Source organism: Myxine glutinosa, chromosome 8 (genome assembly GCF_964187855.1).
Source record: "Myxine glutinosa chromosome 8, kmMyxGlut1.1, whole genome shotgun sequence".
NCBI classification, from domain to species: domain Eukaryota; kingdom Metazoa; phylum Chordata; class Myxini; order Myxiniformes; family Myxinidae; genus Myxine; species Myxine glutinosa.
Window position 1 is genome coordinate 24,982,610 of NC_136268.1, and position 27,270 is coordinate 25,009,879.

At 43.4% G+C, this 27,270-nt stretch overlaps 3 protein-coding genes across 12 annotated transcripts in view; 1 reads left to right on the forward strand and 2 right to left on the reverse strand.

Annotated features, from left to right (window-relative positions):
• Positions 1 to 3,677, reverse strand: part of LOC137433088 (troponin T, fast skeletal muscle isoforms) — a 29,175-nt gene extending 25,498 nt beyond the window's left edge. For both annotated transcript variants that reach the window (XM_078783024.1, XM_078783023.1), the window contains exon 1: positions 3,281 to 3,677. The gene's annotated coding sequence lies outside the window, so the exon portion shown is untranslated. The remainder of the gene's footprint in view (positions 1 to 3,280) is intronic.
• PRR33 (proline rich 33) overlaps positions 2,514 to 27,270 on the forward strand; it is a 44,379-nt gene continuing 19,622 nt past the window's right edge. For 3 of the 9 annotated variants that reach the window (XR_013624259.1, XR_013624258.1, XR_013624256.1), the window contains exon 1: positions 19,168 to 19,373. The gene's annotated coding sequence lies outside the window, so the exon portion shown is untranslated. Of the gene's footprint in view, positions 2,977 to 3,471; positions 3,511 to 3,916; positions 3,966 to 4,087; positions 4,625 to 19,106; positions 19,374 to 27,270 lie in introns of those variants that run through there. The other 6 variants (XM_078783017.1, XM_078783018.1, XM_078783014.1 and 3 more) reach the window with 6 other exon arrangements.
• CALD1 (caldesmon 1) overlaps positions 22,261 to 27,270 on the reverse strand; it is a 130,746-nt gene continuing 125,736 nt past the window's right edge. The window contains exon 14 of the mRNA XM_078783012.1: positions 22,261 to 27,149. Within this exon, the coding sequence (XP_078639138.1) occupies positions 27,121 to 27,149 (29 nt within the window). The 3' untranslated portion in view covers positions 22,261 to 27,120. The remainder of the gene's footprint in view (positions 27,150 to 27,270) is intronic.

The following is a 27,270-nucleotide window of genomic DNA, read 5'->3' on the forward strand; positions in this document are numbered from 1 at the left end:
TGTCTGTGAGCACGATATCTCAAAAAGTTATGGACGAATTATGACAAAACCTGGTAGACAGGTTGGGTGTGTGACAAGGCCAAATGATTCGATTTTGGTGAATATCTGGATCAGTATCAGATATATATATTTTAAATGCAAAAGTGATTCTTCACCATTGAGAGTTAGAGTTAAAATCTATATATAGCAGGATATCTCAAAAAGTTATGGACGGATTATGACAAAACTTGGTGGACAGGTTGGGTGTGTGACAAGGCCAAATGATTCGATTTTGGTGAATATCTGGATCAGTATCAGATATATATATATATTTTTAATGCTTAAGTGATTCTTCACCATTGAGAGATGGAGCTAAAACGATATATAGCAGGATATCTCAAAAAGTTATGGACGAATTATGACAAAACTTGGTAGACAGGTTGGGTGTGTGACAAGGCCAAATGATTCGATTTTGGTGAATATCTGGATCAGTATCAGATATATATATTTTAAATGCAAAAGTGATTCTTCACCATTGAGAGTTAGAGTTAAAATCTATATATAGCAGGATATCTCAAAAAGTTATGGACGGATTATGACAAAACTTGGTGGACAGGTTGGGTGTGTGACAAGGCCAAATGATTCGATTTTCGTGAAGATCCGGATCAGTATCAGATATATATATTTTAAATGCAAAAGTGATTCTTCACCATTGAGAGTTAGGGTTAAAATCTATATATAGCACAATATCTCAAAAAGTTATGGACGAATTATGACAAAACTTGGTGGACAGGTTGGGTAGGTGACAAAGCCAAATGATTCGATTTTCGTGAAGATCCGGATCAGTATCAGATAATTTTTAAAAATGTTTTTTAAAGTGATTCTTCACCATTGAGAGATGGAGCTGAAACGATATCTAGCAGGATATCTTTAAAAAAGTTATGGACGGATTATGACAAAACTTGGTGGACAGGTTGGGTGTGTGACAAGGACCATTCGATTCGACTTTGGTGAAGATCTGAATATGGATTCGGATATGAGAATTATTTAATTTTTAAAGTGATTCTTCACCATTGATGATCGGACTAAAACCAACATGAAGCAGGATATCTCAAAATGTTATGGATGGATTTGGACGAAACTTGGTGGACCAGTTGTGTGTGTGACGAGGAAGAATCTGTTCGATTTTGGTGAAGATCCGTATCTGGCCTATCATGGTATTAAAACTATTCAAAAGTATTCAAAAAATGAATACTTGAAAAGTATTCAAAAGTGTTTCGGACATGGCCATCCTCACTCCTCAACCATCACCGACTCCCTTTTCAAGATCCTTAATCCCACTCTGCATTACTTGGTTGTGATGGAGCACATCATTTGATCTGATCTTCCATGACCCATGAACGTTACCTTACCTGGCCCCGCACCATGAGCAAGGGGCCCTTCTCTACATTTTATCCGACCCATCCTGGAAATCTGGGCCTTGGCTCAGATGATCTGTCAAAAGGTCTTTCCTTTGCAATATCACATGTCAGGATGTTCAACTTTGGGATACTCCACAATGCAGCACCTCCTGCTGGCACCACATCAGAAAAATAATCCATTTAGTCCGAGCCGATTCCTCTGGCAGACAAATCCAGGTCCAGACACTTGAGCCATCAACAGGTGTCTAGTAGCCCCGCAGGTATGCAATATTGATAATTGGATCCCTTGGGTTCATTACCATCCTCTTGTAAAGTGACTGGTCACGCGATTTAGCATTAGTCCGTTTAAGAGAGCATTGAACACCGTCGGGGTTTGGGAAGAGACTCAGACTAATGGCGAAGTAAAAATAGATCTCACAATTGTGATGAATCATGTATCACGAAACTTCATCATGAATTGATTCGATTCGGTCGAAGTTGGAGGAAAGTTGATGATCCGGTAATTGTTTAATAACGACGCAAAAGGCAAAAGTTTGTTCATTAAAGGCTAAAGTTAGATTCGTGTAAGAGAGAAGGCTCCGTGACACTCTCAAAGGCCATGGAATTTGCCTTTCTTTCCAAGTGCTTATCCAGGAGCTGTTTTGCGATCCCATTTCCTCCCGAGAATCCCGTTCCAAGAACCCGTCCCGTCTCAATTGCCACGCCAAGCGATTGTTGGCGACACCGAGCGGCAGCATGCCAGCACTACCCACGCCTCGGGCGAGCTGGAGCGGGTGGCGCCCTGAGGGCACTGGCGAAAGTGCCCTCAGGGCAGCTCATGGCGTACGATGAACATCCCTGAGAACCATCCCGACGAGTCTATTTTAGACCTTAAAGCGCAGGCTCGGCACAAACGCAGCTGCGTTGAAGGGTGGGAGCGCAGGGTAGGGGTCGAAGGGGGTGTCTTGTTACGGCCGAGCTCCTCTCCCAACGTGGCCCTACTCCTTAGGAAGGCAGAGACGGTCGACATGTGAACGATCAGGTTTCGTGGGACATCGGAGCTGTTTTCGCGCCCGCTTGGCGCAGCGAACCCCCCGGCGATACCTTGTATGGCCACAAGGGCCGGGGTTAAGCATTGCCCAGGAACGAAAGGGGTCGGGGGAGACCCCCACCGTAGCACGAAGACCCAAAAGTGAGATATGACTATGATCGGGTCTCGTTAGACCAAAGAAGAGCCGAATCGAACCTTTTCCATTTATAAATCACCCATCCCACAATCCTCACCATATCACAGCCCAGTGATTCCCTATGGCACGTTTAAACAAAGTTCAGGTGTTCTAACATAGATTCGATCAAACAAAAACATCTTCAAAATGGTTGAAACATCCGCACAAGTTTTACCAACGGTGAGTTTTTTTTTAAGTTTGCAAAACTTAGTCTGGGGAAGAGGTGATGGAGGAAAGAAACAACGGACACACTCATAGCCACAGGGGATGTTGGGAGGACAACAGGACGACACTGACGAGCGGATGAATGAACAAACAGGGGGGAGACACCTGGATGGAGAGGATGGACAGAGTTATAGAGGTAACCGCAGGTATGAGTGTGTGTGTGTGTGCGTCCATCCACGAGTACCTCTAATTTTTTATTTTTAAATTCAAAATGTAAGCATTTACAGGTTGCATAAGGTATTTCAGAGTAAATCACAATTTCTACCTATTATCGAAATTATTAAATTTGTTTCCAGGTGCTGGGGGAGTGAAATTCGGGTTGGGGGGGCACACAGCAAGCAATGCAAGGAACACACAACTCTAGGATTAAAAGCCAACATATTTTGTCCTTAAGGATATAAAACGAACACATCATTATATGGAAGGTCTGTCCGCGGCGCAGGTCCTCACCGTGACGGGTCCAGTGGCCGGGTGAACTGCGAGGAGGCGCAATGGTACTTAAACGTGACTCTCCCCCTTCGATGACCCCCTCCACCCACAATTCCACTCCTTCGTCCCTCCTTCCGCGTCACCCTCCAATCTCCGCCATACACGCACGCCTGCTATTCCCACTAATGGTGACCGTGGACCCGGTCTCAAACACGACGATCCATGAAGGACGCAGTTCGGACATTTGAAGGGTCCGTAAAATGAATGTCGGGAGGGATGGGTTGGTTTGTTTGGTGTTCCCATCCGAGCACTTAGCTCCCAGGTTCAATTCCCATGTCCTTACTGTGTTCGTTAGTTTGCGGGTTAACAATTTCCTCGTCCCTTGTGCGATCATGATGTACAAACTCCTCCATGACCCCTGCCGAAGAAATAAGTAGTTTGGATGGAGCCCTAGTAATCTTATGGAGGAACTTATGGAGGACAAGCTAAGTTTTTGTTGTATACGAGGACGGGCACATTTTATTTCAATACATCGTTTCAGGAATTAGAGGCCATAAGTTATAGATAACACTTGCAAACCGTTTCATCTATCACTAAAAAGAGAAGCGTGCGCGTGCACGTGTGTCGTTGCATGTTATCTCCTTAAGCGGGTTTCAGATGGTGGAACAGAGCCCTACCAGGTCTCGAAGTATCCACCTCCATTTTGGTAAGGCAGGAACTTCACGATTCATGGATCAGTTTGGGAAGATTTGTTGTTCTCAAAATTTCTGGTGGCCAACTCTTTCCTCAGTTGGTCCATAAACCTTTTCCCCTTACCACGCAACCCCCATTCTTCATGCATAGAATACACTTTGCAGTGGAGGATGGTTTCTTCCTCCTCTACGCTCCAGATTATTTATTTATTTAAATTTCTCAGCTGGAGCGTTATTTTTGATGATTCTGAGACAGGTATCACCTTTCCATATTTTTCCCCACTTTAGATCCCTGTCTCACAGTGAGACGATCTTCCGTCCCACCAGAGGTGCGGTCATTTTTCTGGGTTCCCGGTCTGACTGCTCGGTGTGGCTGTACAGACGCAGGGCTTCGCCTGTAAGGGGTCTGTGTCCCTTTATTCGAGATTTTCTTCTATTTTTTTTTTCTCAACACTAGATTTCTTTGTCACCGATGCCCTGTCCTCCTCGCATCCCCCTCCCGGAGTTCTGGTAAGGATTTCTCCTCCAGGATTCCCCGAGCGGGCCGGTCGACAGCCCAACCAGAGAGAGAGTAGCTTCGTATAACGAGGTCCTGAAATCACCACCGACAGGAAGCGGTGAGAGAGACGGTGACATGAGGTGCTCAACTCCTTCTGGGAACCAGTGACAAACGGTGAGATGAGGTGCTCATGTCTTGACGCCATCTTGTGTGGATTGTGTGTGTGTGTGTCCATCACGCTTTATTCTGTAGGGTTCTTTCTGTCATAGAATACCAAAATATTTTACCTTTGGAAAGCAAATAAACGGATTTACTTGGTTCGAAAACTCATAATTAGATTTACTTGGAACAAAAATTTGTGTCCGTGTAATCCTAAAAATGTCTGTTTTAAAAGCCCGTCTTTCTGGGATGGAAGAAGAAGAAGCAGGACCTGGAGCTTTAATGTAGTGGTTCCAATGATATGACAGCAGAAATCCTTTGGAATAAAGCATGACGAACATGGAAGGAGCACACAAAATTAAATAAAGTAATCCTTCTCAAAGCAATCGAAAATTATATAATAAATAGTACACTGGAAGGAGCATACAAACAACAACAACAACAACCATTGCTTTCCCAGCATTAGTTTGAGCAGGAATTTGTAATTTGTTCATGGTGCCGGTGATGGCTCGCCTACTCTTCGAGAAGGAGACATGGGATCTTTAACATCCACCAACCAATGTTGGCAGATGGGACTCCCAGTTTAGCGTCCATCCGAGGGACAGCACACACACTGATGAATCACCCTGCTTGTTGTTGATTTGTATGCAGCCTGTGACTGCTGGCTGCATCATTTTCTGGAGGTGCGGCTGGTACCGCTAATGCAGTGCCCTCTGTTTTCAAGTAAGCTGGTACTCATTTTGCCGACCTCAGAAGGACGATAGGATGAGTCAACCCACCTAGTGTTACGACCCTGCGCTCGCGAAGCAAAAGTGAGGTTAAGCATTCATGTGCGTACGTGTGCCGTTCGTGTCTGCATTTAAAAAATTCATTTTCTCGGCAACCATTGGTCTGATTGACGCTAAATTTTACCATAGAAGCGCCACCACCTGTATAAAATTTGTAATTATGACGTCATAGGTCACGTGGTACGGACGCCATCTTGGAAAAACGTTGCACCTCCACATCTCCCAAACCGCTCAATGGAAAAAAATTGAAACATGGCTCATTGTGAAGTACTCACCATGAGGAATAAGATATGTTGATGGTGATGTCATCGGTGCCTTAATTATGACGTCATAATTCGACAAGTACAATGTTTGATCTGATCAATATGAATAAAACAAAATTCCTCTGCAACTGTTAGTGCAATGGACACGAAATTTTCAGAATTTGCGCGGCTCCTCCTGTATAATTTTTTTATGATAATTATAACGTCATAGGTCACGTGGTACAGACGCCATCTTGGAAAAAATCGAAAAAAGTTACAGCTCTATATCTCCAAAACCACTCCATGGGAAAAATCGAAACATGGCTCATTGTCAACTACTCCCCTTGGGGAATAACATATGTTAATGATGATGTCATCGGTGCCTTCGTTATGACGTCATAATTCGACAAGGGCAACACTTATCCGATCATTGTGAATTTTTTTTCTCAGCAACTGTTGGTCTGATGGACACGAAATTTTCACCATAGGAGTGCCTCCTCCTTTAGAATATTTTAATGATAATCATGACGTCATAGGTCATGTGCTACAGGCGCCATCTTGAAAAAACCGAAAAATGTTGCACCTCTATATCTCCAAAACCGCTGCATGGAAAAAATTGAAACATGGCTCATTGTAAAGAACTCCATATGGGGAATAGGTGTTGTTAACGATGACGTCTTTGGTGCCATAATTATGATGTCATAATTCGCCAGGGACAACACTTAGTCTGATCAGTTTGAAATGTATTGAGCGTGATCTATGCAACAATTATATTTGAGAATATAAATTTATGATGTCATCGCTCACGTGGTCTGGCAGCCATATTGGATCGAAGGAAAAAAATGTTCAAAAACAGAAGAGTTGGCTCACAACAAGTTGACTGCGCAGGGTTAGTATTCTATGAATACCATTTAGTTTAATGGCACCATTGGGGCTCCAACTCAAGACCCTAATATCTCAGGCCAGCCACATTGACAGTTAAACCAACACCAGGCTCATCCTAACTGTGAAACACCAGTATGATAGTTTATAGCTATAGGTCGAGATTCAATCCCAGGCTAGACAGCTTGGAGGAGAGTCTGCATACCTGTAGGCCATCCTATCAGCCTCCTTTAAACTGAAACAATCATGAACTTATGCAATATTTTCCCTTTTAACTTGTCGGACAACCAAGCATTTGGTCCATCTCTCAGTGAGAACAGGTCTTATATCTATAATTGGTTCCGGCCGAGACCAAATACTTAAACATGGTACATGCTGCTTCCTTGCTTGGTGCTCAGCAATTTATAGACAGACAACCATGGGGAGGAGGAAATTCCTCCCTAGGAAATGCACGGATGAGTGCGGTGAGAAAGGCGGCGCCATTGTTGTGACGTCACTGGTACCCATTGTCGCCATTGCTGTCGAGTGTTCCGAAAAGTGATGTCACTTCCCCCAAGCTCAGTGGTTGTTTGTCTCGTCTACCAGTCTTGTGTTGTGCGGTGTATGCGTCTGTATGTCCATGCGTGTGAGGTGTGTGTGTGTGTGTGTGTGTGTGTGTGTGTCAGCTCCACGACTAGCCTCATCTCCTGTAAAAAAGGGGAATAAAAAAAGTAATGGTGAAGGGAATCAAATGTGAAAAGGGATGAGAAGACAGGATGTTGTGATATTTTTTTTTGAAAAGTGCATATTATTGGTGAAACTTTCACCTTTATCATTTTCTTGCATGGATACCCAGCTTTGCTCGGTGATGCTCTCATCCTGTTGGCATTTTGAAGAAAAAAAAAAATTCTATTTTTTGTGTGGGCCAAAACCACTTCCGCACCCACTAATGAAGAGCCACCTGTAGAGGCCATTTTTCCCCACAGAGTGGGGATTGGCCTTTTTGGGGCACTGTGGTCCCCTTTTTGAAGTAATGTTTTGTGGCCGGATGCCCTTCCTGCCGCCAGCCCTGTTAGTCGCCTCTTGCGACACACAGGGAATTACCAGTGAACTGGTACTCAATTTTCCGACCCGGAAGGTTGAGTCAACTCCCCTGGTGATAATTCAGCGACCGACCCGGATTCGAACCCAGGATCCTAGGATCCCAAGCCGGCACCCTAACCGATAAGCCAACGAACCCAGGATCCTAGGATCCCAAGTCGGCACCCTAACCGATAAGCCAACGAACCCAGGATCCAAGGATCCCAAGCCGGCACCCTAACTGCTCAGCCAACGAACCCAGGATCCTAGGATCCCAAGCCGGCACCCTAACCGATAAGGCAACGAACCCAGGATCCTAGGATCCCAAGCCGGCACCCTAACCGATAAGCCAACGAACCCAGGATCCTAGGATCCCAAGCCGGCACCCTAACCGCTAAGCCAACGAACCCAGGATCCTAGGATCCCAAGCCGGCATCCTAACCGATAAGCCAACGAACCCAGGATCTTAGGATCCCAAGCCGGCACCCTAACCGATAAGGCAACGAACCCAGGATCCTAGGATCCCAAGCCGGCACCCTAACTGCTCAGCCAACGAACCCAGGATCCTAGGATCCCATGCCGGCACCCTAACCGATAAGGCAACGAACCCAGGATCCTAGGATCCCAAGTCGGCACCCTAACCGATAAGCCAACGAACCCAGGATCCTAGGATCCCAAGCCGGCACCCTAACTGCTCAGCCAACGAACCCAGGATCCTAGGATCCCAAGCCGGCACCCTAACCGATAAGGCAACGAACCCAGGATCCTAGGATCCCAAGCCGGCACCCTAACCGATAAGCCAACGAACCCAGGATCCTAGGATCCCAAGCCGGCACCCTAACCGATAAGCCAACGAACCCAGGATCCTAGGATCCCAAGCCGGCATCCTAACCGATAAGCCAACGAACCCAGGATCTTAGGATCCCAAGCCGGCACCCTAACCGATAAGGCAACGAACCCAGGATCCTAGGATCCCAAGCCGGCACCCTAACCGATAAGCCAACGAACCCAGGATCCTAGGATCCCAAGCCGGTACCCTAACCGCTAAGCCAACGAACCCAGGATCCTAGGATCCCAAGCCGACACCCTAACTGTTAAGCCAACACCAGGCTTACACCCACTAATGAATGGGATCATATAATATTACATTTCATATACTCACATAGCCACAAAGACTTCGGTACTATAATGGAGCGATTAAATTTTTACAAAATAATCCAACTTTATTTTCGAAATTTTAAATTTTTTGTCTTTTTCAAAAACAGTCCCCAGCACTCACTGATGAAACTCTGGAAGTTTGACGAATATCTGTTTCACCATCTATGAGAAAAATGATGACACACACACACACACACACACAAACACGCACGCACACATCTGGTTTTTTCATTTCTGTTCCTCACAATTCTATCCCTCTCTTTCATTCAGACACACACACACACACACACACACACACACACAGCCGTCTTCTATTATAGACGTGCAAAAGTACCCATCGCTGCGATTGGGCTTTAATCAAAAACGACATTTTGTACTTCACAAACATTCCGCTCTATCCACTCCGTCTGCTCGGAAGTCCGCTACCATCACCTTCATTAACCATCCCAACTGCTTATACATGGCATGAGCAAACATCACTTCCGACTCACCGCGAAGGTCCGTGTTGGATTCTTTGGTTTGAACCTCCGCTTAAAATGAGTGAAGTGAAACATTTTGAAAATTTTTCATTATTCTCACTCAGATTTCAACATCACCGTAATGCATATTGTTAAATTGTTTAAACTTTCTTGATATACGAAGATTATTTGTAATACGAACACCACCCGGTGGCACTATACGATACACTTTTACATCGAGAAAATTGGGGTCTTCCAATCTTCCCCCACCCTGAAACCCTCTCCCCCAGATATGCTACCAAGACAGAAACCATACTTGGGATACCCCTTTGGCAACATGCAGACTTTGGTTGGATTTGGTTCAGCAGTTTTTTTTAGTTTTGAAGAATATATAGATAAACTAGCTGTGCTCGCCTCACCACACGACGATACTGAGGAACGGGCTTATTTTAGCTGAGGATAATGACTGTACCTGGGTTGCTGTGTCGACATGATTTACACCAATCATAATACAAACAATTACTTTGCACAAATATATTTGTTGTGTTTGTGATATTACATTTTTATAGGAAATTTAGGTTGAAGATTTAGGTTGGAAAAATATATAAGATTCAAAAAAGAACCCCTCAGCACACACAAAGGGGAGGAGTAGGTGCAGACTGGAAGTTTCGGACGATTCCACCTCACCACCACGTAATACAAAACACCTCACCACCACGTAATTCAAAACACCTCACCACCACGTAATTCAAAACCTCACCACCACGTAATTCAAAACCTCACCACCACGTAATTCAAAACACCTCACCACCACTTAATTCAAAACACCTCACCACCGCGTAATTCAAAACACCTCACCACCACGTAATTCAAAACACCTCACCACCACGTAATTCAAAACGCCTCACCACCACGTAATTCAAAACACCTCACCACCGCGTAATTCAAAACACCTCACCACCACGTAATTCAAAACACCTCACCACCACGTAATTCAAAACGCCTCACCACCACGTAATTCAAAACACCTCACCACCGCGTAATTCAAAACACCTCACCACCACGTAATTCAAAACACCTCACCACCACGTAATTCAAAACGCCTCACCACCGCGTAATTCAAAACACCTCACCACCACGTAAAACAAAACACCTCACCACCACGTAATTCAAAACCTCACCACCACGTAATTCAAAACACCTCACCACCATGTAATTCAAAACACCTCACCACCACGTAATACAAAACCTCACCACCACGTAATTCAAAACACCTCACCACCACGTAATACAAAACACCTCACCACCACGTAATTCAAAACCTCACCACCACGTAATTCAAAACACCTCACCACCACGTAATTCAAAACACCTCATCACCATGTAATTCAAAACACCTCACCACCGCGTAATTCAAAACACCTCACCACCACGTAATTCAAAACACCTCACCACCACGTAATTCAAAACGCCTCACCACCACGTAATTCAAAACACCTCACCACCACGTAATTCAAAACACCTCACCACCACGTAATTCAAAACACCTCACCACCACGTAATTCAAAACACCTCACCACCACGTAATTCAAAACACCTCACCACCACGTAATTCAAAACACCTCACCACCACGTAATTCAAAACACCTCAACACCACGTAATTCAAAACACCTCAACACCACGAAATTCAAAACGCCTCACCACCATGTAATTCAAAACACCTCACCACCACGTGATTCAAAACACCTCACCACCACGTAATTCAAAACACCTCACCACCACGTAATTCAAAACACCCCAACACCACGACATTCAAAACAACTCACCACCACGTAATTCAAAACACCTCACCACCACGTAATTCAAAACACCTCACCACCACGTAATTCAAAACACCTCACCACCACGTAATTCAAAACACCTCACCACCACGTAATTCAAAACACCTCACCACCACGTAATTCAAAACACCTCAACACCACGTAATTCAAAACACCTCAACACCACGAAATTCAAAACGCCTCACCACCACATAATTCAAAACACCTCACCACCACGTAATTCAAAACACCTCAACACCACGAAATTCAAAACGCCTCACCACCATGTAATTCAAAACGCCTCACCACCACGTGATTCAAGACACCTCAACACCACGTAATTCAAAACACCTCAACACCACATAATTCAAAACACCTCACCACCATGTAATTCAAAACACCTCACCACCACGTAATTCAAAGCACATCACCACCACGTAATTCAAAACGCCTCACCACCATGTAATTCAAAACACCTCACCACCACGTAATTCAAAACGCCTCACCACCACGTAATTCAAAACACCTCACCACCATGTAATTCAAAACACCTCACCACCATGTAATTCAAAACACCTCACCACCACGTAATTCAAAACACCTCACCACCACGTAATTCAAAACACCTCACCACCACGTAATTCAAAACACATCACCACCATGTAATTCAAAACACCTCACCACCATGTAATTCAAAACACCTCACCACCACGTAATTCAAAACACCTCACCACCACGTAATTCAAAACACATCACCACCACATAATTCAAAACACCTCACCACCACGTAATTCAAAAGACCTCACCACCACGAAATTCAAAATGCCTCACCATCACGTAATTCAAAACACCTCACCACCACGTGATTTAAGACACCTCACCACCACGTAATTCAAAACACCTCACCACCATGTAATTCAAAACACCTCACCACCATGTAATTCAAAGCACCTCACCACCACGTAATTCAAAACACCTCACCACCACGTAATTCAAAACACCTCACCACCATGTAATTCAAAACACCTCACCACCATGTAATTCAAAAAACCTCACCACCATGTAATTCAAAACACCTCACCACCACGTAATTCAAAACACCTCACCACCACGTAATTCAAAACACCTCAACACCATGTAATTCAAAACACCTCACCACCACGTAATTCAAAACACCTCACCACCACGTAATTCAAAACACCTCAACACCATGTAATTCAAAACACCTCACCACCACGTAATTCAAAACACTTCACCACCACGTAATTCAAAACACATCACCACCACATCTATCTATAATTCCAGTAATCTCTGTGTGTCTGTGTGTCTGTGACCGCTGTTTCTCGACAACCACGGGTCCGATATACTTGAAACTTGCCAGGTATATTGCTGGGGACCCGAGGATGTGCCTTTTCAAGGTTTCATATTAATCGGACAAGTAGTTACCGAGCTATGGCGATTTAGCCGTTCGCCGTTCGCTTTGGCTTTGCGAATGGACCAAACCATTTCATGTAAATAGAGGGGGGGGGGGGGGGGGGTTCTGTGGTCGTTGCGAATGGACCAAACTATTTCATGTAAATAGAGGGGGGGGGTTCTGTGGTCGTTACTGCCACGTGGTTTCAAAGTTTTTTTTTGTTGTTGTTGTTTGCACGCATGTTTTTTTGCACGCACGTACGGGCACCCACGTACGGGCACGTCCTAGTAATTCAAAACACCTCACCACCACGTAATTCAAAACACCTCACCACCACATAATTCAAAACACCTCACCACCACATAATTAGAAACACCTCACCACCACGTAATTCAAAACACCTCACCACCACGTAATTCAAAACACCTCACCACCACGTAATTCAAAACACCTCACCACCACGTAATTCAAAACACCTCACCACCACGAGATTCAAAACGCCTCACCACCACGTGATTCAAGACACCTCACCACCACGTAATTCGAAACACCTCACCACCATGTAATTCAAAACACCTCAACACCACGAAATTCAAAATGCCTCACCACCACGTGATTCAAGACACCTCACCACCACGTAATTCAAAACACCTCAACACCACGTAATTCAAAACACCTCACCACCATGTAATTCAAAACACCTCACCACCACGTAATTCAAAACGCCTCACCACCACGTAATTCAAAACACCTCACCACCATGTAATTCAAAACACCTCACCACCACGTAATTCAAAACACCTCGCCACCACGTAATTAAAAACACCTCACCACCACGTAATTGAAAACACCTCAACACCACGAAATTCAAAACGCCTCACCACCACGTGATTCAAGACACCTCACCACCACGTAATTCGAAACACCTCACCACCATGTAATTCAAAACACCTCACCACCACGTAATTCAAAACACCTCACCACCACATAATTCAAAACACCTCACCACCACGTGATTCAAAACACCTCACCACCACGTGATTCAAAACACCTCACCACCACGTAATTCAAAACACCTCACCACCATGTAATTCAAAACACCTCACCACTACATAATTCAAAACACCTCACCACCACATAATTCAAAACACCTCACCACCACGTGATTCAAAACACCTCACCACCACGTAATTCAAAACACCTCACCACTACGTAATTCAAAACACCTCAGCACCACGTGATACAAAACACCTCACCACCTCATTATTAAAAACACTTCACAACCACGGAAACAAAAGTTTGAGGGAGTAAGTAGTTCAGTGACAACACAGACACTGTCCAGATATGCAGATATTTTGATAGATGACTGTACCTGAGTTGCTGTTTTGTCATGGTTTGCACCAATCATAATACAAACAATTATTTTGCACAAATGTATTTGTAATATACGTGATATTACATTTTATAAGCAATTTAAGTTGAAAATTTAAGTTAAAAAAAAATTTTTTTCAAAAACAATTCCCACAAAAAAAAATTGGGAACTTTTTCAAAAAAATACCCTTAGGACATACACACGGGAGAGGCATACCAGAAGTTTGGTACGGTTTCACAAACGTTTGAGGGAGTAGTTCAGTGACAACACAACACAGACTGCACAGATATATATATATATATATACTGAAACGCAAAAGAAACTTACCACCTTTGAAACCTTTAAATATCAACAATAACACTGCGTGTAGTAAATGTGTGAACTTATTTGTGGACAATAGTGTCCTCACTGTCAGACAAAACGGTCACGGATGGTCACTTGAACCTTCAATGGTCACTTCATAGCACAGCTGTTGAACAGCCGTTTTGACTGTCAGTGATTAGCCAAGGGGTACGGGATGATTTTAATGAGCTGCACGTGATGTCTTGATATTGGCTTTAAAAAGGCCAGTGCAAAATGGGCATTTCAATCAACATGCCACGATTGTCAAGGGATCAACGGCAGCGTGCCCTGGGCATGCTGCAAGGCGGACTGAGCTACCGTGAGGTGGCACGTCGCCTTGGCTGTTCACACCAGACGATATCGGCCCTGGTGGACAGAGACACCCTCCACAACTCTGCAGATGACAGACCTCGATCAGGGAGGCCAAGAGTCAGAAACTCCGGGGAAACCGCAAAGAAACTTACCACTTGTTTGAAGGTTTCCCCGGAGTTTCTGCCGCAGTGCGGGATGCTGGACGGAATCGATCCCGCAGGTGACTTCGGACCATCTGCCTGTCCTGCCTTGCAGTGGTGACTCTTGGCCTCCCTGATCGAGGTCTGTCATCTGCAGAGTTGTGGAGGGTGTCTCTGTCCACCAGGGCCGATATCGTCTGGTGTGAACAGCCAAGGCAACGTGCCACCTCACGGTAGCTCAGTCCGCCTTGCAGCATACCCAGGGCACGCTGCCGTTGATCCCTTGACAATCGTGGCATGTTGATTGAAATGCCCATTTTGCACTGGCCTTTTTAAAGCCAATATCAAGACATCACGTGCAGCTCATTAAAATCATCCCGTACCCCTTGGCTAATCACTGACAGTCAAAACGGCTGTTCAACAGCTGTGCTATGCAGTGACCATTGAAGGTTCAAGTGACCATCCGTGACCATTTTGTCTGACAGTGAGGACACTATTGTCCACAAATAAGTTCACACATTTACTACACGCAGTGTTATTGTTGATATTTAAAGGTTTCAAAGGTGGTAAGTTTCTTTTGCGTTTCAGTATATATATATATATGTGAACAAATACACAAACAAACTCGAATTGGGATTTACATGTCATATGTACAACTACAACATCTCTTTTTACTAAAGATGATTGGCTTCGGCCGACCCTTTGTGATTCTTGATATTTCAGATCTCTGTCATACCTCTTCGGTTTATTTTCACTATTTCAAAGAATATGACGCAGGAGCTGCATACGATGTTGCTAGGCAACAATGGGACGATTGTAACCATGCAAAACATCATTGTTACACCGGTTGTGGAGGCGACTCGACATAATACCGTACCGCCAGGCTCCAGTCCTAAGCGAAGGAAGGAGAATGTGACACCGGATAGCAGCTCGCCTCCCAGGGCGAATTTAGATCTCTCTGGCTCATCGTCCTGAATATGGTGGCAAAAGCAAGACGACTTATAAAGTGTTGCTTCGCACATAGCCGGTACTTTGGTTTGTATGAGCGAGGAGATGAAACTGTATTCACACCGGGATACCATTTTGAGTAATCATAAAGGGCTCACAGACACCTGGCTCATACTTACATGAAACAATGACGTCACCTTCCTTATATTAAAATCCCTTTTATAACAGTGGTAAAGCTTATGGAGAAGCTTGGACATGTATCACATGATCCACATGCAAGACAAAGCCATTAATAAGCATCAATCTACAATTTACGTGAATTACAAGAACATTAGTAGGCAAGGGATAAATCTAATGTGAACTAGAATGGCACTCAGTAGAGAGCATACCTGTGCCAGGCTGAACAGTTTACCTTTTCTATCCACTGATAGGCCGGATCTGGATCTAATCGCCATGTTTTTATCACTTAACCAACTTATCCAACAAGTTTCGTCCGAATCCGTCCACTTTTTGAACTATCGTGCTATGTATCGTTTTTGGCCCTATCTCTCAATGGTGAGAATCACTTCTTCTTCTTCTTCTTTGTACACAGTATCGAGGCTCGAGTAAGAGTTAACACATTGAACATGAAAACATGCACAGACACAAAAAAACATCCAATGAAGGGAGTGGGAGACAAGAGGGAGGGGAGAGAGGGAAGCACACAAACACAACAGAAGAGCACAGGGACGTTGGAAGATCTGTGGAAAGGGGGGCGGGCTGGGGGAGGATGGGGGGGGGGGGTTACACGGTATAAAGCAAATGAACACCTCTAGGAATTTCAGGAAAGAAGAGGCGGATTTGGGGTGTTTTAATGGGGGTAGAAAAGATCAAGGTTTTTGATGGGAGAAGATAAGAGATGGTGGTGAACAGCTGTTTTAAAGACATGGAGGGAGGAGAGGGATTGAAGGGAGTGGGGGAGTTTGTTCCAGAGGCGGGAGAAAAGGGGAATGAAGGAGTGAAGGTGAGCATGGAGTCTTGATTTTGGCAGTTTCACCAGAAGAGGGTTGCTGGCAGATCTTGTGTGTCCTGCAAGAATATTTGGGGGACAGAGGACACTTAAAAAATTCTCGGATCCAGATCCGGATCTTCATCAAAATCTAATCATGTCGTCCTTGTGACACATCTAACCTGATATAATTTCCTGATGCTACTATGGAGATGGTGTAAGTTAATTAATGATCATGGAAAATGCACACTCAGCCCAGACACTTCTTTAGTTGATACATGTCGTAAACCCCACCAGGGCAGCGTTGGTTAAGTTCATATACCTATCTTTATTTTATCATGGACACGAGCATGGACCCATGGAAATTCCACAAAATGTAAAATGTGAATTCAACTCCTCAACCGGACCCCGCCCCCACCACAGGTCTTCAAACATCCCCCCAAGCTTCAACCTCTTTTCCCACCGCAGATCCTCAAACATGAGCAATTACCAGTGGTCTAACGAGCAATTACCAGTGGTCTAACGAGCAATTTACAGTGGTATAACTCGCAATTACCAGTGGTCTAACGAGCAATTACCAGTGGTCTAACGAGCAATTTACAGTGGTATAACTCGCAATTACCAGTGGTCTAATGAGGAATTGTCAGTGACATAACGAGCAATTACCAGTGACTTAACAAGCAATTACCAGTGGTCTAACTAGCAATTGCCAGTGTCTTAACGAGCAAGTACCAGTGACCTAACGAGCAATTACCAGTGGTCGAACGAGCGATTACCAGTGGTCTAACGAGCAATTACCAGTGGTCTAACGAGCAATTTACAGTGGTATAACTCGCAATTACCAGTGGTCTAATGAGGAATTGTCAGTGACATAACGAGCAATTACCAGTGACTTAACAAGCAATTACCAGTGGTCTAACTAGCAATTGCCAGTGTCTTAACGAGCAAGTACCAGTGACCTAACGAGCAATTACCAGTGGTCGAACGAGCGATTACCAGTGGTCTAACGAGCAATTACCAGTGGTCTAACTAGCAATTACCAGTGTCTTAACGAGCAAGTACCAGTGACCTAACGAGCAATTACCAGTGGTCTAACGAGCAATTACCAGTGGTCTAGCTAGCAATTACCAGTGACTTAACGAGCAATTACCAGTGGTCTAACGAGCAATTACCAGTGACTTAATGAGCAATTGCCAGTGGTCGAATGAGCAATTACCAGTGGACTAACGAGCAATTACCAGTGACTTAACGAGCAATTACCAGTGGTCTAACAAGCAATTACCAGTGACTTAACAAGCAATTACCAGTGTTTTAACAAGCAATTACCAGTGTTTTAACAAGCAATTACCAGTGGTCTAGCGAGCAATTACCAGTGGTATAACGAGCAATTACAAGTGGTCTAATGAGCAATTACCAGTGGTCTAACGAGCAATTACCAGTGGTCTAACGAGCAATTACCAGTGGTCTAACGAGCAATTACCAGTGACCTAATGAGGAATTGTCAGTGGTCTGACAAGCAATTGCCAGTGACCTAATGAGGAATTGTCAGTGACCTAATGAGCAATTACCAATGGTCTAACGAGCAATTACCAGTGGTCTAACGAGCAATTACCAGTGGTCTAATGAGCAATTACCAGTGGTCTAACGAGCAATTACCAGTGACAACGAGCAATTACCAGTGGTCTAACGAGCAATTACCAGTGGTCTAACGAGCAATTACCAGTGGTCTAACGAGCAATTGCCAGTGCTCCGACAAGCAATTGCCAGTGACTTAACAAGCAATTGCCAGTGGTCTAACGAACAATTACCAGTGACAACGAGCAATTACCAGTGGTCTAACGAAAAATTACCAGTGGTCTAACGAACAATTACCAGTGGTCTAACGAGCAGTTACCAGTGGTCTGATGAGCAATTACCAGTGGTCTAACGAGCAATTACCAGTGGTCTAATGAGCAATTACCAGTGGTCTAACGAGCAATTACCAGTGGTCTGAGCAATTCACAGTGGTCTAACGAGCAATTACCAGTGGTCTAACGAGCAGTTACCAGTGGTCTAACGAGCAATTAACAGTGGTCTAACGAGCAATTACCAGTGGTCTAATGAGCAATTACCAGTGGTCTAACGAGCAGTTACCAGTGGTCTAACGAGCAATTACCAGTGGTCTAACGAACAATTACCAATGGTCTAATGAGCAATTACCAGTGGTCTAACGAGCAGTTACCAGTGGTCTGATGAGCAATTACCAGTGGTCTAACGAGCAATTACCAGTGGTCTAATGAGCAATTACCAGTGGTCTAACGAGCAATTACCAGTGGTCTGAGCAATTCACAGTGGTCTAACGAGCAATTACCAGTGGTCTAACGAGCAGTTACCAGTGGTCTAACGAGCAATTACCAGTGGTCTAACGAGCAATTACCAGTGGTCTAATGAGCAATTAACAGTGGCCGAGAGAGTAAGGATTAGTGGTGTAATGACAAATCAAGGTGGGTTTTAATTGAAGGGCCTATAGGAAGGGAAGTGATATACCCTATGGTTTATTCCACCTTAAAATCACGAGTGGGAATCCGAACCCTCTCCCGAGCTGGGTTGTGTCTCGTCCCTCCACGTGCTAATTTTAAAGCGATCGCGCAGAGCGACTTGGAGAGAGACAGAGAGAGGGAGGGAGGTATGAAGGACGTGCGGCCGCCGGCGACGAACAGCCCATGCAAAGCCGGAGCGTGAAGGGGGCGCGGGGTCGCAGGTGCAACGCGTCGGGACTGGCGGGATCTTGGCTCCAGCCCCGGCCTGGCTCCAGCAACCTCGGCTCATCCCATTGGCATTTTGGCGCTGGAGTCAGCAAGGTACGTTCGTGCAGGAGTCAGTGTGTGTGACTTCCGGGCGAAGCGGTATTCGAAGCGGCAATATAAGGCTACCGTTGACATCTCCGATACCTGTCTCGTCCAATATAAAGTGTTGATTCGTTTGAAACTTCCTCAAAAGGCGAAAAACGAGTAAACCTTCTAAATGAACATTTAGCACAAATCCACAATAAGACCTTTTTTGCTTTCTCTCAACACTTTATTGATAATTGCTTGCATAAAAAAGTTCAGGTAAAAGCAGGTCCATTTGGCTTGGTAGTTTAAATGTGACAAAAGCATCTGTTTATAATTCGTTTGTGGCCCCAAAAGCCTGTATGATCCAGTCCCCTTTGGTCTGAAACGTCCTGCTCCCCACACCTTCTCCTCGTGTTCTTTAAAAAGCCCCAAAGCGATCATTTGTAAGCGTGTGGACCTTTGCCTAAAAGTGCAGATATGATATTACAGGAGATTAAGAAAAAAATGTAAAAAATAGAATCATAACCGAAAACCAACATGAAATACTCCTCCTCGGCTCCAATCCCTTCCTAGACCATTTATTCGTGGATTCTCAATCGCAGAGCCCACGGCAATCTCACGGTGTGGGATCTATACACACACGTATATATATATATATATAAATGCTCATCATATATATATAAATGCTCATCATATATATATAAATGCTCATCATATATATATAAATGCTCATCATATATATATAAATGCTCATCATATATATATAAATGCTCATCATATATATATAAATGCTCATCATATATATATAAATGCTCATCATATATATATAAATGCTCATCATATATATATAAATGCTCATCATATATATATAAATGCTCATCATATATATATAAATGCTCATCATATATATATAAATGCTCATCATATATATATAAATGCTCATCATATATATATAAATGCTCATCATATATATATAAATGCTCATCATATATATATAAATGCTCATCATATATATATAAATGCTCATCATATATATATAAATGCTCATCATATATATATAAATGCTCATCATATATACAGTGGAACCTTGACTTACGAGTTTAATTCGTTCCGTGACCGAGCTCGTAACTCAAATTGCTCGTATCTCAAATCAAATTTCCCCATTAAAATGCATTGAAATGCTATTAATCCGTTCCAGCCCGCCAAAAACCACACCAATTTTTTTTTTAATATACAGTATATATAAAAATATCTCGCGCTTTATATTTCACCTGTATGCAGCATACAAGTTGGCAGGATGGCCTGGACTGGAGGTACGCACACTTGACTCTAAAGTCTAAACTGTCCAGCCTGGGTTTGAATCCCGACCCAGCTATAACCTGTCATGGGTGAATCACAGGCAGGGTGATTCATCAATGTGTGTACCGCTAAACTGGGCGCCCCGTTTGCGTCCCATTAGTTGTTGGATGTTAAGGATCTCACCGTGTTTTCCACAAAGAGAAGGCGAGCTATCGCCGGCATTCTGAACAAGTTGTGGCCTGGCATGCTCTTCTCCTCTGCTGTTATATACGTCCTCCTCGACACCTCGCTCATGTTTTTCGACGATTGCGTGTTTTATATCCAAGCACATCATCCTCTTCTTCTTCTCAGCACTGCACTTGCCACTCACTTTCTTAGGCCCCATGGTTAAAACTAAGAAATTTTCCGAAATAACCAAAATGCGAAAAAAAAAATGCAGCGCTATACGACAGAGATACGTACTGTACGTGCACGGCAAGATAACCACGTGACCAGAACCCACCTGGCGGCGTGAACTCGAAATAACCAAAATGCGAGAAAAAAAATGCAGCGCTATACGACAGAGATACGTACTGTACGTGCACGGCAAGATAACCACGTGACCAGAACCCACCTGGCGGCGTGAACTCGAAATAACCAAAATGCGGAAAAAAAAATGCAGCGCTATACGACAGAGATACATACGTACTGTACGTACACGGCAAGATAACCACGTGACCAGAACCCACCTGGCGGCGTGAACTCGAAATAACCAAAATGCGGAAAAAAAAATGCAGCGCTATACGACAGAGATACGTACTGTACGTGCACGGCAAGATAACCACGTGACCAGAACCCACCTGGCGGCGTGAACTCGAAATAACCAAAATGCGAAAAAAAAAATGCAGCGCTATACGACAGAGATATGTACTGTACGTGCACGGCAAGATAACCACGTGACCGGGTGGCGAAAGCTCGTAACTCGGATCTCGGCTCGCATCTCAAAGCAATAAACCGCCCGAGCGACGGCTCGTATCTCGAAAAACTCGTAAGTTGGGGCACTCGTAAGTCAAGGTTCCACTGTATATAAATGCTCATCATATATATATAAATGCTCATCATATATATATAAATGCTCATCATATATATATAAATGCTCATCATATATATATAAATGCTCATCATATATATATAAATGCTCATCATATATATATAAATGCTCATCATATATATATAAATGCTCATCATATATATATAAATGCTCATCATATATATATAAATGCTCATCATATATATATAAATGCTCATCATATATATATAAATGCTCATCATATATATATAAATGCTCATCATATATATATAAATGCTCATCATATATATATAAATGCTCATCATATATATATAAATGCTCATCATATATATATAAATGCTCATCATATATATATAGTATAATGCACTCTGTACCAAACTCATGTTCACAACCCACAAGGCAAGGTGGAAATTGATCAAGGCAATAAAAGGTTCTGATATTGATGTTTGTAGATAAGTGTTGTGAAAACCTGCCATGATAAATGTCCTAATACAGTAAGTGTAATACTGTAATTATATATATATTTTTTTTTTTCAAAGAATCCATCAGCGATTTGTGTCTTTGCGATCCCACCTATCGATTATAAATGCTTGCGATTTAAAGTGTGTGCTTGATGCCTTCCACAAGTCGTCTGCAATAAAAGATGAAGACCGGAATAATATGTGAAAGTAAAAGTGAATAAGAAAATAAATCCTTACAAGCAAACTAACATCCAAAGTGTGTCCAATTAACCGAGATATCTTATTGTGCTGAAAATGCATCATTGCCTCCATCTTTAGCCTCACCTCATTGGGCCTCTCGCGATCGCTGTTTGGCCGAAAGAGTACAAAATAATAAGGCCTCGGCCCATCTGTTTCAAAGGCAGACTTGTGTACACAAAAAGCCATGCAGACAAATATCACATTTCAAGCCAATTGTCCAAATCTTTCAACGCAAATCAAAATAAAGACAATCAAAAACCTTCCAATCCTTTTCCTAAACATTTCCAGAACAACCTTTCTAAATTCCTGAACTCGTCTGTTCCATCCTTCATTTCAGTAGGAATAAACAGACCCTCTTTGTGGTGCCCTGAAGCTTGTTACAGAAAAAAATATATATAGACAAATAACCGAATTGTCCAAGAACTGGGTCTGTAAAGCCAATGGACAATGGTGGGACCGACAGAGCTTCTGTGCAGTCAGGTTTCCATTTTGTGAATGAACCCTAACCCAAAGTTACCTTCACGTTATCAATAAAATGCTTATCAGGTTTGGCTTGTTGCGATTGAATGGATTCTTACGCATCGCTAATGCGCAATGTGATTATCATGAAAAAATAAATTAAACATATTCTTTTACATATTTCTGGGAAATATTTTGTGGAAATGGATCCATTTGTGTAAGGTGGGATAACGACCAATACTTGTAGCTCGTATAATCAATCGGCCTGGTTTTGTTAAACATTTTCAATAGCGGACTCGACACTATCAAATAAATGGATGTGCTCAAAAATTGTTTGTGAGAGTGTGAGATGAAGGAGCACACAGATAATGCTTACAGGTGCATGGACAGACGTACAAAAACCAGGCAGCCAATGCTTACAGGTGCATGAAAAGACGTAGAAAAACCAGGCAGCCAATGCTTACAGGTGCATGGACAGACGTACAAAAACCAGGCAGCCAATGCTTACAGGTGCATGAAAAGACGTAGAAAAACCAGGCAGCCAATGCTTACAGGTGCATGGACAGACGTACAAAAACCAGGCAGCCAATGCTTACAAATGCATGAAAAGACGTAGAAAAACCAGGCAGCCAATGCTTACAGGTGCATGAAGAGACGTACAAAAAACAGGCAGCCAATGCTTACAGGTGCATGAAAAGATGTGCAAAAACCAGGCAGCCAATGCTTACAGGTACATGAACAGACGTACAAAAAACAGGCAGCCAATGCTTACAGGTGCATGAAGAGACGTAGAAAAACCAGGCAGCCAATGCTTACAGGTGCATGAAGAGACGTACAAAAACCAGGCAGCCAATGCTTACAGGTGCATGAAGAGACGTACAAAAAACAGGCAGCCAATGCTTACAGGTGCATAAACATACGTACAAAAACTAGGCAGCCAATGCTTACAGGTGCATGAAGAGACGTACAAAAACCAGGCAGCCAATGCTTACAGGTGCATAAACAGACGTACAAAAACCAGGCAGCCAATGCTTACAGGTGCATGAAGAGACGTACAAAAACCAGGCAGCCAATGCTTATAGGTGCATGACACAGATGTATAAACAAAGCACCAGAATGCTTACAGGTGCATGAACAGACGTACAAAAATCAGGCAGACAATACTTACAGGTGCATGAACAGACGTACAAAAACCAGGCAGCCAATGCTTACAGGTGCATGAAGAGACGTACAAAAACCAGGCAGCCAATGCTTATAGGTGCATGACACAGATGTATAAACAAAGCACCAGAATGCTTACAGGTGCATGAACAGACGTACAAAAATCAGGCAGACAATACTTACAGGTGCATGAACAGACGTACAAAAACCAGACAGACAATTCTTACAGGTGCATGAACAGACGTACAAAAACCAGGCAGCCAATGCTTACAGGTGCATGAACAGACGTACAAAAACCAGGCAGACAATGCTTACAGGTGCATGAACAGACGTACAAAAACCAGGCAGCTAATGCTTACAGGTGCCTGAACAGATGTACAAAAACCAGACAGACAATTCTTACAGGTGCATGAACAGACGTACAAAAACCAAACAGACAAAATGCTTACAGGTGCATGAACAGACGTACAAAAACCAGGCAGATAATGCTGACAGGTGCATGAACAGATGTGCAAAACCCAGGCAGACAATGCTTACAGGTGCATGAACAGACGTACAAAAACTAAACAGACAAAATGCTTACAGGTGCATGACACAGATGTAAAAACAAACCACCAGAATGCTTACATGACCATGAAGAGACGTACAAAAACAGCATACATACAGTGCTTACAGGTGCATCACACAGATGTATAAACAAAGCACCAGAATGCTTACAGGTGCATGAACAGACGTACAAAAATCAGGCAGACAATGCTTACAGGTGCATGAACAGGCGTACAAAAACCAGGCAGACAATGCTTACAGGTGCATGAACAAACGTACAAAAACCAGGCAGACAATGCTTACAGGTGCATGAACAGACGTACAAAAAACAGGCAGACAATGCTTACAGGTGCATGAGCAGATGTACAAAAACCAGGCAGCCAATGCTTACAGGTGCATGAAGAGACGTACAAAAACCAGGCAGCCAATGCTTACAGGTGCATGAAGAGACGTACAAAAAAAAAGGCAGCCAATGCTTACAGGTGCATAAACAGACGTACAAAAACCAGGCAGCCAATGCTTACAGGTGCATGAAGAGACGTACAAAAACCAGGCAGCCAATGCTTACAGGTGCATGACACAGATGTATAAACAAAGCACCAGAATGCTTACAGGTGCATAAACAGACGTACAAAAATCAGGCAGACAATGCTTACAGGTGCATGCACAGACGTACAAAAACCAGGCAGACAATGCTTACAGGTGCATGAACAAACGTATAAAAACCAGGCAGACAATGCTTACAGGTGCATGAACAGACGTACAAAAAACAGGCAGACAATGCTTTCAGGTGCATGAGCAGATGTACAAAAAACAGGCAGCCAATTTTTACAGGTGCATGAACAGACGTACAAAAACCAGGCAGCCAATGCTTACAGGTGCATGAACAGACGTACAAAAACCAGGCAGACAATGCTTACAGGTGCATGAACAGACGTACAAAAACCAGGCAGCTAATGCTTACAGGTGCCTGAACAGACGTACAAAAACCAAACAGACAAAATGCTTACAGGTGCATGAACAGACGTACAAAAACCAGGCAGATAATGCTTACAGGTGCCTGAATAGATGTGCAAAAACCAGGCAGATAATGCTTACAGGTGCATGCACAGACGTACAAAAACAGCATACATACAGTGCTTACAGGTGCATGATACAGGTGCAAAAACAAAACAGAATGCTTCCATGACCATGAAGAGACGTACAAACAATGACCAGACAATGCTTACAGGTGCATGATACAGGTGTAAAAACACACCGCCAGAATGCTTACAGTTGCATGATAGATTACAAACAGACAGTAATAATGTACATGGGTACATGAACAGGTGCACAGAAGCCAAACAGCCAGAATGCTCACAGGTATGTGAAAAGGTGTAAAAAAAACCCCCAAAATAAGCCAAAATTCATGCATGTACTCGCACATGCACATAAACACAAATAAACGAAGTGAGAATGCATGCAGGTACAATGAACATGTATACAGGTAAACAAACATTGGCAGTATGCATGATGTGCTCGCTACAGAGTGCCGATACTGCCAAATCTAATTATTGGCACCAGTTATATAGGTGGTTTGCCATTGCCTTCCCAGCACTGCCTTCCCAGCCTTCCCAACAAAACAGATAGGGTAGAAATTTGTAATTTGTTCATCGTGCCGGCGATAACTTGCCTACTCTTAACAAAGGACACCCTGGGATCTTACATCCAGCAATGAATGCCGGACAGACGGGACACCAAGTTTAACGTCCATCCCAGGGATGGAACGCACATTGATGAATCGCCCTCCATGTAAAACACCGGGATGACAGGTAATAGCTGTGTCGGGATTCTAACCCAGGCTACACTGCTTCGAGGCGAGCGTGAGTACCTGTAGGCCATCAGGCCAGCCCCCAGAATGCATACAGGTGCACAAACAGCCAAACAAAGCCAGAATGCATACAGAGGTACATAAACAGGTACACAAAATCAAAATGCAGGCGTTTCTCAATGCACAAGATTTAAACGGATGTGAAACTTTTCACAAACTTTCTCAAATCAATCCGTTTGACTCCATTTTGAAATAGATGGCTGCACAACCACTTCATTACCCGCTTGCCTTTTTGTTAGAAGCAAAACAAATACTCTTGACAATTATTGGTTGAACTCAAGTAAAGGGAAAACAAATAAAAATAAAAAAATAAATGAAAAAAAATTATAATAAAAACAAGGGGATACCTTTTGGGAATTCCTGGATTAAATGTCGAATTCCAAATAAATCTCACGTTTGCTTTGTATATCGTTAATGCCTAAATACATGTAAAATGTTGCATTCCATTCAATATGGCTTCACAGCATTGAAAAGCAAACACGTGAACATGGCATTAGGGCATTGACGCGGTGATACCAAAATATATAGCATGGCAGTTAAATATAGTGCTTGTAATATACACTGTTTGTATAAAGCCATTATATAAATGCTTTTTTTTTCTTTCTAAAAACCCATATAAATAGCAACTGGTCGCGGCTGAAACCAGAATCTCAGTTGCAGTCGCTTGTTTTACGACTCGTTCTCGTATTGATCCAGACCTACAAAGGGAGACAGTGAGAGGCAATGAGGGCCGATTGCGGAAAGACAGGGCCGAGCGCCATTATCGACGATGCAGAGCAAGATCGTCATACGTTTCCTTCAGTATGGCATCCGATATTA